Raw genomic sequence first — 14,117 nt, forward strand, 5'->3', positions numbered from 1 at the left:
CCCCGCCGCGCCCGCCGCCCGCCCCCGGCCTTACCTTGCCGTTCTTGGGGCTGCCGTTCAGGAAGAGGGTCACCCGCCGCATCGCGCTGCCCCCGTGGGGTCCCGAGAGAGCCGCCACCCTCCCGCCGGGCCCTCCTCCCACCTTTTTCTCCTCCCGCCCTTCCCCTCCCTCCACCCACTCGGGCTCTCCTCCCTTCGCCACCTTCCTTCCCTAAGGGACACACCACACACGCACTCGGTCCCACGCCCCGGGTTGGCCGGTCCTCCTCCCACCCCGCCCCTAGGCGCCTCCGCCGGCCCAGGGCCCTTCCCCCACCTCCTCGAGACCGACACCGCTCTTCGCCAATCAACCGGGGCCGCCGGCCAGCATTGACCCAATCAGAGCCCCGAGTTGGGTGGGCTCCGACTAACCCCAGTCGGGGTGGAGGGAGGGAAGAGAGGCTGACGGCTTGTAAGACGGAAAGGGGTATCAGCCAATCAGAACAGAAGCGACTGCCAACCGGCGGTTCTATGCGTTACTGAGCAGGCGCACACTTAAGTCTAGGAAACACTTATCTGCATACGGAGGCGGGGTTTGAGAGAGGAGGCGGTGGAGCGGTAAAAGAGACCCACACACGCTATTTAGCACCGCCTCCTTCTTTAAGCCGTCCCACTCGCCCAACCCTCCGAAGAAACGGCTACCTTCGCGATTGGCTGATTGGGTAAAAAGGCCAGCCCATCGTTCCGTCAGGATTGGTCGAGTGATTCTTTTCGAAGTTTGCAGTACCCAATCAAAAGAAGGGAGGCGGAACTACAAAGCTAGCCGTAGGGTTGCAAGGCGACCCTCTCACGGAAAGTAGTTCTCAGGAAGCGGCTTTTCGGTGGTCGCTCCGCTTGCTGGGTCTCCCGCAGCTAGCGGCGCTTCCCCCCGAGCGCAGGGTGCCGCTGCCGTGCCCGGGGCAGCGAGGGAGCGGTCTGGGCGGTGCGCTGACACGCGCGGGGCAGCGGCGGAGCGATTCGCGTTCACCTCCACACGGGGCGGGGCCACGGTTTGAATCGGCGCGGGGCCGGTGTGGGGCCGGGAGCCGGAGGCGGCCAGCGCTCGGGGCGTGCAGCTCTTACGGCGATCCCAGGCGCCGAGGGCCGAGGTGGGCGGGAGCGGTCGGCCTGCGGCGGGGTGGGCCCTCGGGGCCGCAGTGTGGGTCGGGCCCCCGCGTCCCTCCGGGCTCGCGATCCTCCGTGGGCCGCCAGCCGCGTCCGCACGGCGGGTTTCTGCGAGCTCGCAACCTGCCGGGGAGGGGGTGCAGCTTCGCCCAGCTGCCTCGGTGAGGGAGCACCCCGCCGCCGGGATGCCCTCGAGGGGTGAAGAGCGCCGGGCTCCACAGGGGCTCAGCTTGAGAAGCCGCCCGCTCCAGCCCGTGCCCCCTCCGAGCCCCAGATGATCCTGTGCGCGTGTCTTCCAGGCCGGCGAGGGGTTTCTAGGGTCGGGGCTTGAGTGAGATTTTGTGTTTGCGTCCGATCACGTTAGTGCTGGTGCGAGGGTTATTTATCTTTTTCCTCTTCGTCTTTTAGATGGATTCCACTTCCAAAGACAGGGGACCCCCCGAAACCGAGGCGTCTGCTCTTCCTGATGCTGGTATGTGGCAGTTTGTCTCCTCCCTGTGAGACCTGAGGTGTATGTATTCGCCTTGGTAATGATGCTTACTTAGCCCCTGCAACGTGTCCGTTTCAGGAAACGCCGCTGTCGTTTCGGGACCCGGGAAGCTGGGGACTCCGCAGAAGGATGCAGCGGAAGTGCCTCCTAATCTTTGCACACCACAGACCTTTAAATCACCTTTGAACTTTTCCACAGTAACCGTGGAGGAATTAGGAATTACACCTGAAAGTTTTGTGAACTCTTCAGGTAAGAGAAGCTGTGATTCTGTTACGATACTGCTTTTCAGGTTTAAAAATAGCTTTACTGTAACTCAGTTCTACTCCTCTGTGCTGTCTCTTATTAGTCTCGATATCTAAATTGACTGCAGACTTGCTTAGGGAGCCTGCCGGGCACATGCACACAGCTCCTTTGCCAGACACCGCAGGAACAGCAGGGCCCGTGACACCCGGGGTGACAGTGTTCCCGAGTCACCTGCGCTCTCTGCCCATCCTGGAAAACAGTGCATGTGTGAATCCCTCTTTGACCCGACACACAGGATGTGTACAATATGAATAGCCCTATATTTTGTGTTTACGTATGGTAAAATAAGAGGAAGTTGGAGAGCAGTTTATAGCATGGGCAGATTGGGGTGTGCCTCTTTCAAAAGTCACACGAAGAAACTTAGGCTAAAGGTAAGCAGTAGTTATAAAATTTACCTGTGAAATCTGACTTACATGAAGAAAGAAATACAGGAATACAATTGGATTAATGAACAGCATTTAAAACATCACTTTTAGACTTTTTTTTTTTTTTTTTTGGCTTTTTGAGACAAGTCTCGCTATGCAGTTCAGGCTGGCCTTGAGCTCACTTTGTAGCTCAGGCTGGTCTCGAACTCACAATGACCCTCCTGCCTCAGCCTCCAAGTGCTGGGATTACGGGTATGTGCCACCACGCTTTGCTGCTCTTAGACTTATAAAAAGCTGGATTCATTGTGTCATTAGGCATATGGGCAAAATTCAGAGTAGTATACTGAAAGCAAGTAGGTATCTCAGAGAAAATAGTATCTTGAAGAATTAAGAGTAGCAGAGTACAGTGTTTTCTCTACTTCCCATACACTGGGGTTCCAAGACCCCCTGAGTACATTTCTGGAACCAGGGATAGTACTTAGTCCTACATAGACTGGTTTTTCCAATTGATGCATACCAGTGACAAAGTTTAATTTATAAATTAGGTATAGTAGATTAACAACATAGATTAGAATAATTACAATAATATACTATGATAAAGGTTATATAATATGTATGTCTTTCTAAATATTTTGCTGTAGTTTTACTTTTCACTTCAAGGAAGCTTATGTGAGCTTGGGCCCATTATTAGTAAAACATGTTAACTCAAGTACTGCCAGATTACTAATGGGTTGGTAGCATATACAGTGTGGGTACACTGGGCAAGATATGTATCCTGGGTGGGGTGGAGCTGAATGGCACAGGAATTTATCACGTTACTTGGACTAGCACATAGTTTTAAACTTTGAATTGTTTATTTCTGAAATTTTGCATTTAATATTTTCAGAATGTGGGTGACTGCAGGTAACTGAAACCAAGGAAAGTGATATCATGGATAAGGGAGGACTGCTGTACAGGTGCCTACGTGGAGCTCTTTCCGTCCTTGTTGCATGATACTAATTCAGAAAAGGGAAATTAGTCAAGAGTAAACTATTACCTACCGCTGTGTGCAGGAAAAGTGGAACAGAAAGTGAAGACCAGTAATTAAATTGTGTTTGTGTATTTATTCAACAACCTTTTAAATGAATGTTTTGTGTGTGCTGGACACAGTTCTAAGAACATAGACTAAATAGGGATAAGCAAAGATCCCTATCCAGCTAATCGTGTAGGAATAACTTTGCCAGTAATCCTCTACTTAGTGTTCTTCAGTGTGTGTTCTGTCAGGCTGCCTCATCACTGGCATTGGATATGACTAGTGATAATTGATTTGTTTCATTGCAATTCATAAGAGAGTTTCATTACAGGGAAGTCATCATCCTACCTTAAAAAGTCCAGACGGCGTTCTGCAGTCGGTGCTCGGGGCTCTCCTGAAACAAACCACTTGATTCGTTTCATGGCTCAGCAGCGGGCTTTAAAGAGTGCTGAGAAATCTCCTTTGGCCCAGGGGTCCCCCTTTCAGGTATGATTTCTTTGCAAGTCGAATTGTGGAGAAATGTTTTGCCCTGTTCTAAAGTTTCTGTGCAAGGATGGTGAACAGAAAGAGACTGGTGCATCCCTGCTGCCTGGGGTCTGGAGCGAGAGTGTTTTCCGTGCCTTACAGAGAATCTGCAGCTAGCATAGGTGCTGATGTCTGGTATGGCTATGAGAGGAGGTGGTAGCTTTGGCTAGAAATGGATTTCTAGAGGTTTCTCTTTCAGACTTTCTAGTTCATGTCTCTTTCTAGATGAGCTGAGGTGCTTGTTTCCAGTCTTCCTTTTTAAATTTTTTTTTTTGTGAGTGTGTGTTTTTGAGACAGGGTCTTGCTCTGCAGTTCAGGCTGGCTTTGAGCTCACTTTGTAGGCCAGGCTGGTCTCGAACTTGCAACGATCCTCTTGCCTCAGCCTCCCGAGTGCTGGGAGTACAGGCATGCGCCACCACGCCCGGCTCCAGTCTTTTTCTTTGTTTCTTCATCTATGTTTTTAGTGTTTTTATGACAATATTGTGGATATGTAGGGGCAAAGGTCTCCCAGGACGTGGTGTATTTGGGACAACCTTATGAGAAGGAGCAGGTACTTGGCTTCTGATATGGATATAATTAGCTATTTTTTTTTCAAATTTTTATCAAAATAATACAAATAAAAAAGTAAAATAGTATAAGGCTTATTATGAAAGACATACATGTCCAGGTTACTTTTCTTAAAGGACAACAATTTTTGGTATTGGCCTTCCTATTTTAAAATAATTTATATTGCCACATCATTTATCAGTTTTAGGCATAGAAGGTACATAAGATAATGGTTCTTAATGTTTGTCAGGCACCAAGAAGGACGTCCGGGAGTCCTTTGGTCCCTTTTAAGCAGTCCCCGAAGTGACAACTATTTTTGTAGTTGTACTAAGATGTTATTTACTTTTTCCCCACCATATTGTTGTTCACATTCATGATATAAAATCCCAACAGTGAAAAAACAAAAAAAACAAACCAACGGTGAGTAAAGGTATGAGCCCAGGCACTGGCATCAAGCTTATGGTAGGCACTCACAGAAAATACCAGTTTCACTAAATGTTCTTGAATCACTAAAAATTAAAAATGTTCCTAAACCCCAACGCCTGCATATTATATGATGAAATGGGAAGTTGGCATCAAGCACTTTGGCATGTGAAAGCATCCTGGATGCTTCTAGAACCATCCTATGTATGATTGAGCTGTGGGCTGCATTAACCACCCCCACCCCCATGGAATGTCATTTTTAGTTGAAAAAACAACTGATTCATAAATCGTGGTTAGACTTGGGAGTGTGGCTGACGGTTTCTCATACGTGAACAGTGAATCTGCCACAAAAACACAAACAGTTCTTACCAGCAAACTGGCATTTTCAAGAGGAAATTTGAATTTTAGAAAACATGTATCTACCACTGTGAGCTTGACAACTTCCTGATTAACTGTCTGTCTGATCAGTGGGCAGTTTCGTGAAAGTAGTATTTTGAATGTGCCAACCTTTGGAAGATCTGCCTAATACAGTGAACCAATATTTTCCGAAATGATGGGTGCATGCTGTTACAAAACCTTGCCTGGGTAAACGATAACCTCGCTTTGCAAGACAGACGGATGGACTTTAACCTAACAAGAGGAAGCATTCACTGATGATTGCATATGTGGTGTTACAGTTAACCTTTAAGAAATCTTTGTTGAACTTTCTTCTGTAAGTTTAAGAATATCCAAAATTCTGCAAAGGCTGTAGAAATATTTCTGATAGATGTAACTCCCCATCCTGTGAAGTCCTCCATTTTTAAGAAGTAGTAAAACTTGCTGAGATCTGCTGTTGTAGCAAATAGGAATGTGAAATGTGGAGCTGTACTGCTTAGATTTGATTCTTGGCTTTGTCACTAATTAGTTGGCACTTTTGGCAGTTACTTAAGTTCTCTGTCTCCCTTTCCTTGTGTATAAAATAATGAATAATAGGATTACCTGTAGCAGTTCCTGGAACATGTGTCATATGCTCGAGACCTGCTGCTGCTGTTGTGTATGGAAAGTGGCGGTTTTGCTCTCCTTCCTGTGCAGCCCATACCTGTTCCATTGCTTTCTCTCCTTTCCCTCCTTTCATTTTTTTTCTTTTTGTTGTTTTTTTTCTGGTTCCGGGAATCCAACTCACGACCTTGCGCTTGCCAGGCAGGTGCTGTGCTGCTGAGCTAAATCCCTGGCCCCGTTTCCCTCCTTTCAATACAATGAGTTATAATTTTGTTTAAATTGGGTATTAGAATGCATCGTATAACCATGTAGATATTTTTCACAAACCTCTGTGTGGTGTGCTATAGTTATCTTTGCTTTCTTGCACAGCCTTTATTTTTCTGCTAATTAGGAAGTACCTCTTTTTTTTCTTTTTATCTTAATTTAACATAAATCTCAGCTCCATATTTCATAGAGCAGTCAACTTTAAGAGTATCCATTCTTGCTGGGCATAATGGTTCACACCTGTAATTCAACACCCAGGAAGCTGACGCAGGAGCATCTCAAGCTCTTAAGGCAGCCTGAGCTATGAGGCTTACTCAAAAAAAACTATCAGGTTTTTGGTTTTTGTGTCCCTTCCCTGCCTGAATCCTCTGTCCCTCCACTGGTCTAGTTTAGTTGCCATGTAGGCTTGCTGGACAGATGTCATTCTGTGACTTCCCTCCTCATCTTTGGTAGTTCCCATTACCTCTCCCATTTGGATCTCCTCCCTTGATCCCCTTCCTTTCTCATTCATGATTTACTGCCTCAGGCTTTTTGGAGACACTGCTTTTTTTTTTTTTTGGTCTTTTTGAGACAGGGTTTCCCCGTGCAGTTCAGGCTGGCCTTGAGCTCATTTTGTAGTCCAGGCTGGTCTCAAATTCACAATAATCCTCCTGCCTAAGCCTCCTGAGTGTTGGGATTACAGGTGTATGCTACCACACCCGGCTAGACTGCATTTTTGATGAAATTTATCCCACCAGTGCATTTCATTTATTGTTTATCTTGATACAGAAGTCTAGGTCAAAGTATTTTCCATCAAGATTTTGAAGACACTGCTCCCTTATATTTTAACTTAGAGTATTGAAGAGTCCTGGTAATTCATTCAACAAGTGTTTTGATTGCTGATTCTTCACGGCACCTGCTGGTTGATGATGGACTGTGTTTCTGTTGTGGGTTGTTTCGAGATTTTTCTTGCTCATCTTGCAAGATCTCTTCTGTTTCAGCCCTTAACTTCAGGCCATATCTCCTGCTCTGGGCTTTCTTGAAGTTTCTCGGTCCTTGGCTGGACTTAGGAGCAATTCCCCGTGAGCACTGCCTGGACACTCAGTGTGCACAGATAGGACTTGCTGACTGGTAGAGTTCAGGGTAGGACAGCAGGGCCACTTTTTCAGTGGGAGAACCCCCAGAGTCCGAGTCCATGGATCTTTTTCTCTGGCTGGTCTGTTTTCCTGAGCAGGACTCCTAGTGATACAAACCTGAGTCCTAGAGCTCTACCAGCTAAATGTGGACATCTGACTGGAGGTTCTGCTGCACCCTGAGAAGACTGGGACTGCTTCACTCCTACCTTAGCCCTGTCCTCCAGCTGCTCCCGGAGGGAGTCCTAGCATCCCAGAGCCCTGCATCTCGGCCTCCCTGTCACCTCTCTCATGGCCGTTTCTTGTTTATGGACAGATCTGTGGGTTCAGAGGCTTTTGCTACAGTTTTAAACTTTGCTCCTGTTTCAGACCACCCTTGACCCCTGTTTGAAAAACACCCCATGCTCCAAGGTCTGTAGCAGGTCCCTCGGTTTCCTGCTTTGTCTGGTCTGAGTCAGTTGTTCGTCTGCAGTTGCTCTTTTGGTGTTTTTCTTACAGATGTCCGACACAGGTACTAATATGTGCGATCACGTCTCCCTCAAAAGAAACCACTCCTGTATGACTGTGCTTCTCAAAAGGCTGAATAGAATATGCAGTTTGGTATATGGTATTGCTTACCAAATAGTTTTGTTTTCAGTTTGTTTGGTTTTTTGGGGGGGGGTTTGTGCCATCGTTAATGTTTTGGTCCTGGGGGTGAAGCCAGGGCTTCACACCGACTGAGCGTGTACTCCGCCACTCCCTGCCAAAGTCTGTTTTGATAAACCCATTTTTTAGATGAGTGAACATAGTTTCTCAGAACTATCATTTTAAATGTTCATAATTTTATGATGATTTTCTAAATTATGCTTCATATTTCTTCCATTTGGAGTATACTGTTTTTAGTATGAAAGGAATGTGTGTGTGTGTGTGTGTGTGTGTGTGTGTGTGTGTGTGTGTGTGTTTGAGACAGGGTCTCGTTATGCGGTTCAGGCTGTCTTTGAACTCACATTATAGCGCAGGCTGGCCTTGAACTTGGAGTGATCCTCCTACCTCAGCCTCCCAAAAGCGGGATTACAAGCCAGCCACCACACCTAGCCTAGAAATACGTTTTTAACTTGAGTAATTTTTCTGAATAAAACTTTATCTTTGACCTTCTGACCTGTGCCTCTGTATAAAAACCCCGGCATACTCTGTCACTTGTGCTTTTTAACCTCTGTTCTTTCTTGTGCGGTACATTTATTGCATGTCCTTGAATAAAATAATTTTGAATAGTTAGGCGTTCTAACTCTCTGAGGTGTTCTGTAAATACACTAGTAGAACATTTTGGTTTTTTATGAAATCTAGAGACCTTAGTGCCTAAAGAATCCACCCCTCATTTATTTTTCCAGTTTTCCCGATTGCAGAAAGAAAACAGTTCATGAAGGACGTGGCTCCCCATCTTCCCACCTTTCCTCTTCATTTCTTTCTGGAATATTTTAGCAACATCCTGGCAAACTCAGAATTTTGACTCCTTTGATCCAAAAACCTCGTTATCTACCCAGCCCCCCGCCTCTGTGGTGACTTGCCAGTGTCATCTTTGAAACCTTGGTTTCATCCTCGCAGCTCACGTCAGTAGGCTCTGTTCTCACTGAGCCTCCAGCCGTGGTCTCGCCACAAGTTCCCCTCCACACCCGCTGCGCGTCCTCCTTTTCCCCCTTGCCCAGTTTAGGAAACATGGTCCCACAATATAAGATGGTCTTCTAAGCTTTAAAAACTTACATAAATTAAGGTATTATGCTTGGACATAGTTTCAAGAATCATTATGATAGGGTAGTTTACTTTTCTTACTTTGGGTTTTTTTCGTTTTTTTTCCCCGTACCGACTCGCGCTTGCCAAGCAGGCACTGTGCCGCTGAGCTAAATCCCCAGCCCTGGTAACTTACTTTTCTAAGAGCAGTTTGTAACTGCTGTCCCTATTTCTCAGTTCCCGAGCTTTGACCCTTGGTAGCTGATCTTGTTCTCATTTGTGTCCGTATCTCAATAATGTAAGTTCCCCTGGTGCTTCCTGCCCTTTCTGTGTTAGGCATTAGCCATTGACCTACAGTGGACCTTCTTCCGAACACCTTCTATCACACGTTCCCTTTCCTTTCCTTTCCAGCTTCCCAGTACATCGGTCATGACGGTGGTCAGACCGGGACATTATAATGACCACGTGTGCTGTTGCGAGCTGGATTTTCTTCTGCATTCATGTTACCCTCCTTTCCTTTGAGTCACTTCCCAGACCCCCTGCTCCCATCCGCTTTTCCTGCTCCGTCACAACAGAACTCTGGGAACAACTTGTCCGCTCCCACACATTTCCCCGTCCTACCCATCTTCCTCGCAGCTGCCAGCCAGTCTAGCTGGGCTTTTGGTTCTCTTACTGTGTTGAAAAGACCCTTGATAACAGATGGCCTGTACTTTGACAACTCCAAAGATGAAACCTGAGTTTGACCTTGCTCGGCCTTACAGCAGCTTCGGATGTGTTTGGCCTCATTCAGACACTTGCTTCACTTTGTTAGGGGATTCCATGCTGGTCTGAATTTCTTCTGTTTTATTTAGTAATTATACCTTTTTCAGTTTTCCTCTCAAAAGTGCTGGTGGACTCAGGGCTTTCCTTAGCCCCTGTCTCTTTGCTTCAAGCATCAGCTGTAGATTGACAACTCTAAGATGTGTGTCTTCAGCCTGTGGCTGGCTGGCTGGCTGGCTCATTAAGTCTTCAGACCTTGGTCTCATTTGCCTGTGCGGTAGCTCCCTCAGGTGTTTGGTTAGTGTCTCCCTTAGAGTCCTGCCCAGCATCCCACATCCACCTCTGCACTGCTTCTAAGCTGCATCTCCAGAGCCTAATTCCTCACATGCCCGCAGCTGCTCTGCTACAACTCCAGTGCGAGTTTAAAGTGCAAAGCAGTCAGTCACTACTGCAGAAAACTTTCCCGGGGCTTGGTATTGTGCCTTCAAAGGAACCCAGGCACTGTCCCGAAGCCTTCCTGTCCCCCTGCTGGTCTGACCCTGCCCACCTCTAGCCTCATCTCTCCTCTCCTTTGTCAGTGGCCTGCAGGACCTATTTCTGCCCTTCCCATTTCAGCCAAGGGCTTCTGCCCTGTTCCAGTTCTTACAAAATGCCTTCTTCCCAACCCGCCTTCTCCTGAAGTTTTCTCATTGTTATGTTTTAACTGGGGTGTACTTCAGGTGGTTCTATTGCGACCCTAGCCGGGGGCAGGCATTTAAGTACCTCCACGCTCTTTTGTCTGGTCTGAACCATAGGCTCTCTTCCACCTGAAATGACCTTAGTAGGGCCCAGAACATCACTCTGGAGTGTAATTTCCCCAGGTTCTCAGGCCCCAGATGTTTCTGGGACACAGAAGGAGTGCTGGCTGACAGACACAATTCATCAGACAAAAGCATCAAAAAACTGTACACTTCAAATGTTTCATCTCCTTGTGCGTGAATGTTGTTCACATCTAGCAGGAAGTAACTAAAAAGCAGTTTAGACTAGGGAAACGTAGTTTTGAAACTTAACATTTCAAAGTGTGACCAGTTCCTAGGATATAAACTAACTCGGACCGAGTTCAGTCATGAGTACGAAAAACAGAAGAGGCTCTCCTTCACTAATTTCCTTACCTCTGATCTTCACAGTAGCTTCTGTGCCCAGGAGCGCCCTCCAGGGAGTGTGTACCTCTGAGGTCACCTTCCCACTGCTCATTTGCTGGAGTTCTTGCACGCAGCCTTCCCTGAGTCCCAGTGCAGTTTATGTCATAAAGGGTTACATCATCAGTGTACCGAGTTTAAAGTGTTCTGTGCTATGTAATAGAGACTTGGTTGTATTGAGTGTATTTAACTGGGAATCAAATCAAATATCCGAAACATCATCAAACATGACTGCATGCTTCTTCTCCATCTGTTATCTTAAAGGAAGGTAATTTTTTTACTTCACATTTGCCCACTGGTGTGAATTGTAAAATTGCCACAAGGTCCCTATCGGTAGAAATATGTTAGTAAGTCCAAGTAATAAAATCTGGGTAGAGAACTTGGTCAGTAATTGATTATTTTTATATGAACAGAGCTGTTAAATACTGTATTACTTCTGTTTATCAGGTATTGCTGTCCTTGCTAATGTAAATTTTACTAATCTTTGCCTCACACCTGTGAATCGGGTTTCCAGAAAGCTCCTGTGTTTATCCTATTTAACCTTTTAAGTGAATGACTGGCTGTCAACTCTAAGGAAATAAGTGTCTTCAGGACTCATAAAATCAGGCAGAGTTAGCTGGGAAGAGCTGGAAGTAATGGGAGAAGCTAGTGTGCAACTTCTGTGTCTTATCTTGGGCACTTGGGTGGAGAGCAAGTGTGGCGAGGCCGAGTGAAGAGACCGGGTTGGGGTGAAGCGGATGTGCCGCGACAGTGTGACACGGATGCCAGGCGGATGCTTCCAGGGATACTTTCAGCGCAGCTTTGATGAAATTTCCAGATAAGGAGGCTCCTCCTGCTCCTTCTTCCTGGCCTGATGGGTCCGTGTATTCTTTGTGCCCTCTATATAATCTTACAGGCTTTTTACAAACATTCTTGTGCTGAATTTTTTTCCATTCAAATTTGATTTGCTAAGGCTGTCTCAGATAATGGGCCCTAAGGTATGAAAGAAAGAAAGCCCATTAAGCCCATTGGAAGCCAGAGTGCTTTATGCCAAATAACTGGGATCATTTGTGTGTGGGTCCCTTTTTAAAGCATTTTCTACGTATTCCAGGCTTCTCTTAGCATGATCCAGGGGCTTGTAAATTTCCGAATACCCACATATAGCTCGACATCCATCAGTATCACTCAGCTTTTCCTCTTTGCTCAGGTTTTGCTAGAAATTGTGGAGGGGAGCAGAGGAGAGACTAAGATTATAGAATACCAAATATTCAAATAGAAGGTGTGTAATTCCAGGGACAAGAGGCTCTGCTACACTAATTTATTACCTGTGATCTTCAGAGAGCCTTTCTGTAGTCAGCATAGGATTCAGTAATTACAGATCTAGGGCATAGAAACTACGTTTGACTTATGACAGCCTCTGTTTTTGTACTTTAACAGGTCAGCTCTGGAGTGCATCGAAATGTTAATTCATTGAGAGAGCGAATATCTGCCTTCCAGTTAGCTTTTCACTCTGTCAAGGAAAAGGAGAAGATGGCTCCCTGTCCAGAAACCTCAGAGGCAGAAGAAGGGCTTGAGACAACAGGCTTAGGTGAGTAGAAAGAATTCACTCAGTTTTGACTTCTGTATTTAGAAAGACAAGCTTCTACGATCTGAAAAAGATTTAATTCCATGATACCAATGCGGCCCTTTCAGAGCACAGCTGTATCTTTGAATGGAGACTAATATTTCAAGGGTTGGCGTATTTTGCACAAAAATCTGGACTTCTGGATTCTTTTGGCAAAACCTGATAGCAGACATTCCTGGGCCTTCATTTTCCCCATGGTTACAATTAAGTTTTAAGTTTTAAAAAGTCAGCTATTAGAACATGTCAGCTTTAGAATAAGAGACATGGCAAATTACTAATGTTGGTTTTTACAGAATTGTTGTTATTTGTTACTTACGTAAATACCAAATACTCAACACTAATGTTAACCACAAATGTATCCAATTTAATATCTAATAGTCTGTTGTATTCTTTACTGTAACTCTTGGATTGTAATTCATTTTATTATATTTTATTAGTCATTTCTTAATTTTTTTTTTTTTTTTTTTCAGTTACAGAGCACTTTAAATACCCAAACTCAGCCGGGCGTGGTGGCACACACCTGTAATCCCAGCACTTGGGAGGCTGAGGCAGGAGGATCCTTGTGAGTTCAAGACCAGCCTGGGCTACAGAGTGAGTTCAAGGCCAGTCTGAACTTCATAGTGAGACCCTGTCTCAAATAAATAAATAAATACATACATACATACGTACATACAGACCCGAACTCAACACATTCTTGGCCCTGCTGCAATCGGTGATGACCATTCCTCTAGTACTTTATGCTCCTTTGTGTTCCAAATGATTCTATTTTTGACTCCTTAAACCCTCTTCAAGTTCATTTTGAAGCCTCTTACTTGTAGTGCACTGTTAACCGGAGGCAGCAAACTGATTCATCTACTTCCACACTGTAGGACCCATTTAGATATCCTAATTTGTAATTTCATTTTATAACTTATCTGTTATTTAAATTTTTTATCTAGGTTTTAAAAGTAATTTTATTTATATCATTGTAATTTGGCAGACATTAAATTTCATTTAGTAGCTCACGAGGACTGAGGCACATTGTAGTTGTGCTGTTTCACAAAAATCATTCACCAAGTAGACTAGTTTTTTTTTTTTATTTTAAAGAGAATTTAAAAAAATACAGAATTTCAAACCAAGATGATAGGAAATTAACAATGGTTATTGTATTGCATATTGTTATCTACAAAGTACTTGCTCAGATTACCAGATTCAGGCATGTAAAATTGTTTAAACAGTATAAGCACTAACTGTTCCTTTCAGTAAACTAATAGAAATTAGTAGTACAATTATCTTAGCTATCGTGTGTGTATATGTGCATGTGTGTATATATATATTTTTTTCCCTTCCTTTTTCCTCCCGTCTCAGATGTTCTTTCCTTTTGAGCAGTTTCTTTCCCTTTTACAATATCTGTTGTACCAAAGTAAACTAGTATTAGAATGCAACCACATCCTTTAAAATATTAAAATAAAAGACTTTGTGGTAAATTTAAAGAGTAAGGTACCACATCCGAAATGCAAATATAATTTAGTACACTTTTATACACATTAAGGCCAGAAAAACCTTAATTTTAATAATTAAACTTACTTTTCTCCTAGTCATTTCTCTTGCCTTTCTGCTAAGTTTCCTTTTTTGAGTAGAAAAAGGTAACAGACTTCTTTTCATTAATAACTTACACTAAATTTTCCTGAATTTACTACTTTTAAAAATGAAACTGTAAAAGAAAATGTTTA

The 14,117-nt window shown here is 44.7% G+C and overlaps 2 protein-coding genes across 5 annotated transcripts in view; one reads left to right on the forward strand and one right to left on the reverse strand.

Moving 5' to 3' along the window:
• The window catches only part of Kctd9 (potassium channel tetramerization domain containing 9), a 24,555-nt gene extending 24,387 nt beyond the window's left edge, over nt 1–168 (reverse strand). Inside the window, exon 1 of the mRNA XM_005373718.2 lies at nt 35–168. Within this exon, the coding sequence (XP_005373775.1) occupies nt 35–82 (48 nt within the window). The 5' untranslated portion in view covers nt 83–168. The remainder of the gene's footprint in view (nt 1–34) is intronic.
• Nucleotides 169–540: 372 nt separating this feature from the next.
• The window catches only part of Cdca2 (cell division cycle associated 2), a 42,855-nt gene continuing 29,278 nt past the window's right edge, over nt 541–14,117 (forward strand). The window contains exons 1-5 of one of the 4 annotated variants that reach the window (XM_005373714.2): nt 541–831; nt 1,552–1,615; nt 1,712–1,882; nt 3,645–3,799; nt 12,219–12,369. In XM_005373714.2, the coding sequence (XP_005373771.1) occupies nt 1,552–1,615; nt 1,712–1,882; nt 3,645–3,799; nt 12,219–12,369 (541 nt within the window). In that variant the 5' untranslated portion in view covers nt 541–831. The other 3 variants (XM_005373715.2, XM_005373713.2, XM_013514099.1) reach the window with 3 other exon arrangements.

The sequence above is a fragment of the Chinchilla lanigera genome, unplaced genomic scaffold (genome assembly GCF_000276665.1).
Source record: "Chinchilla lanigera isolate Chin_1 unplaced genomic scaffold, ChiLan1.0 scaffold00002, whole genome shotgun sequence".
NCBI lineage: Eukaryota > Metazoa > Chordata > Mammalia > Rodentia > Chinchillidae > Chinchilla > Chinchilla lanigera.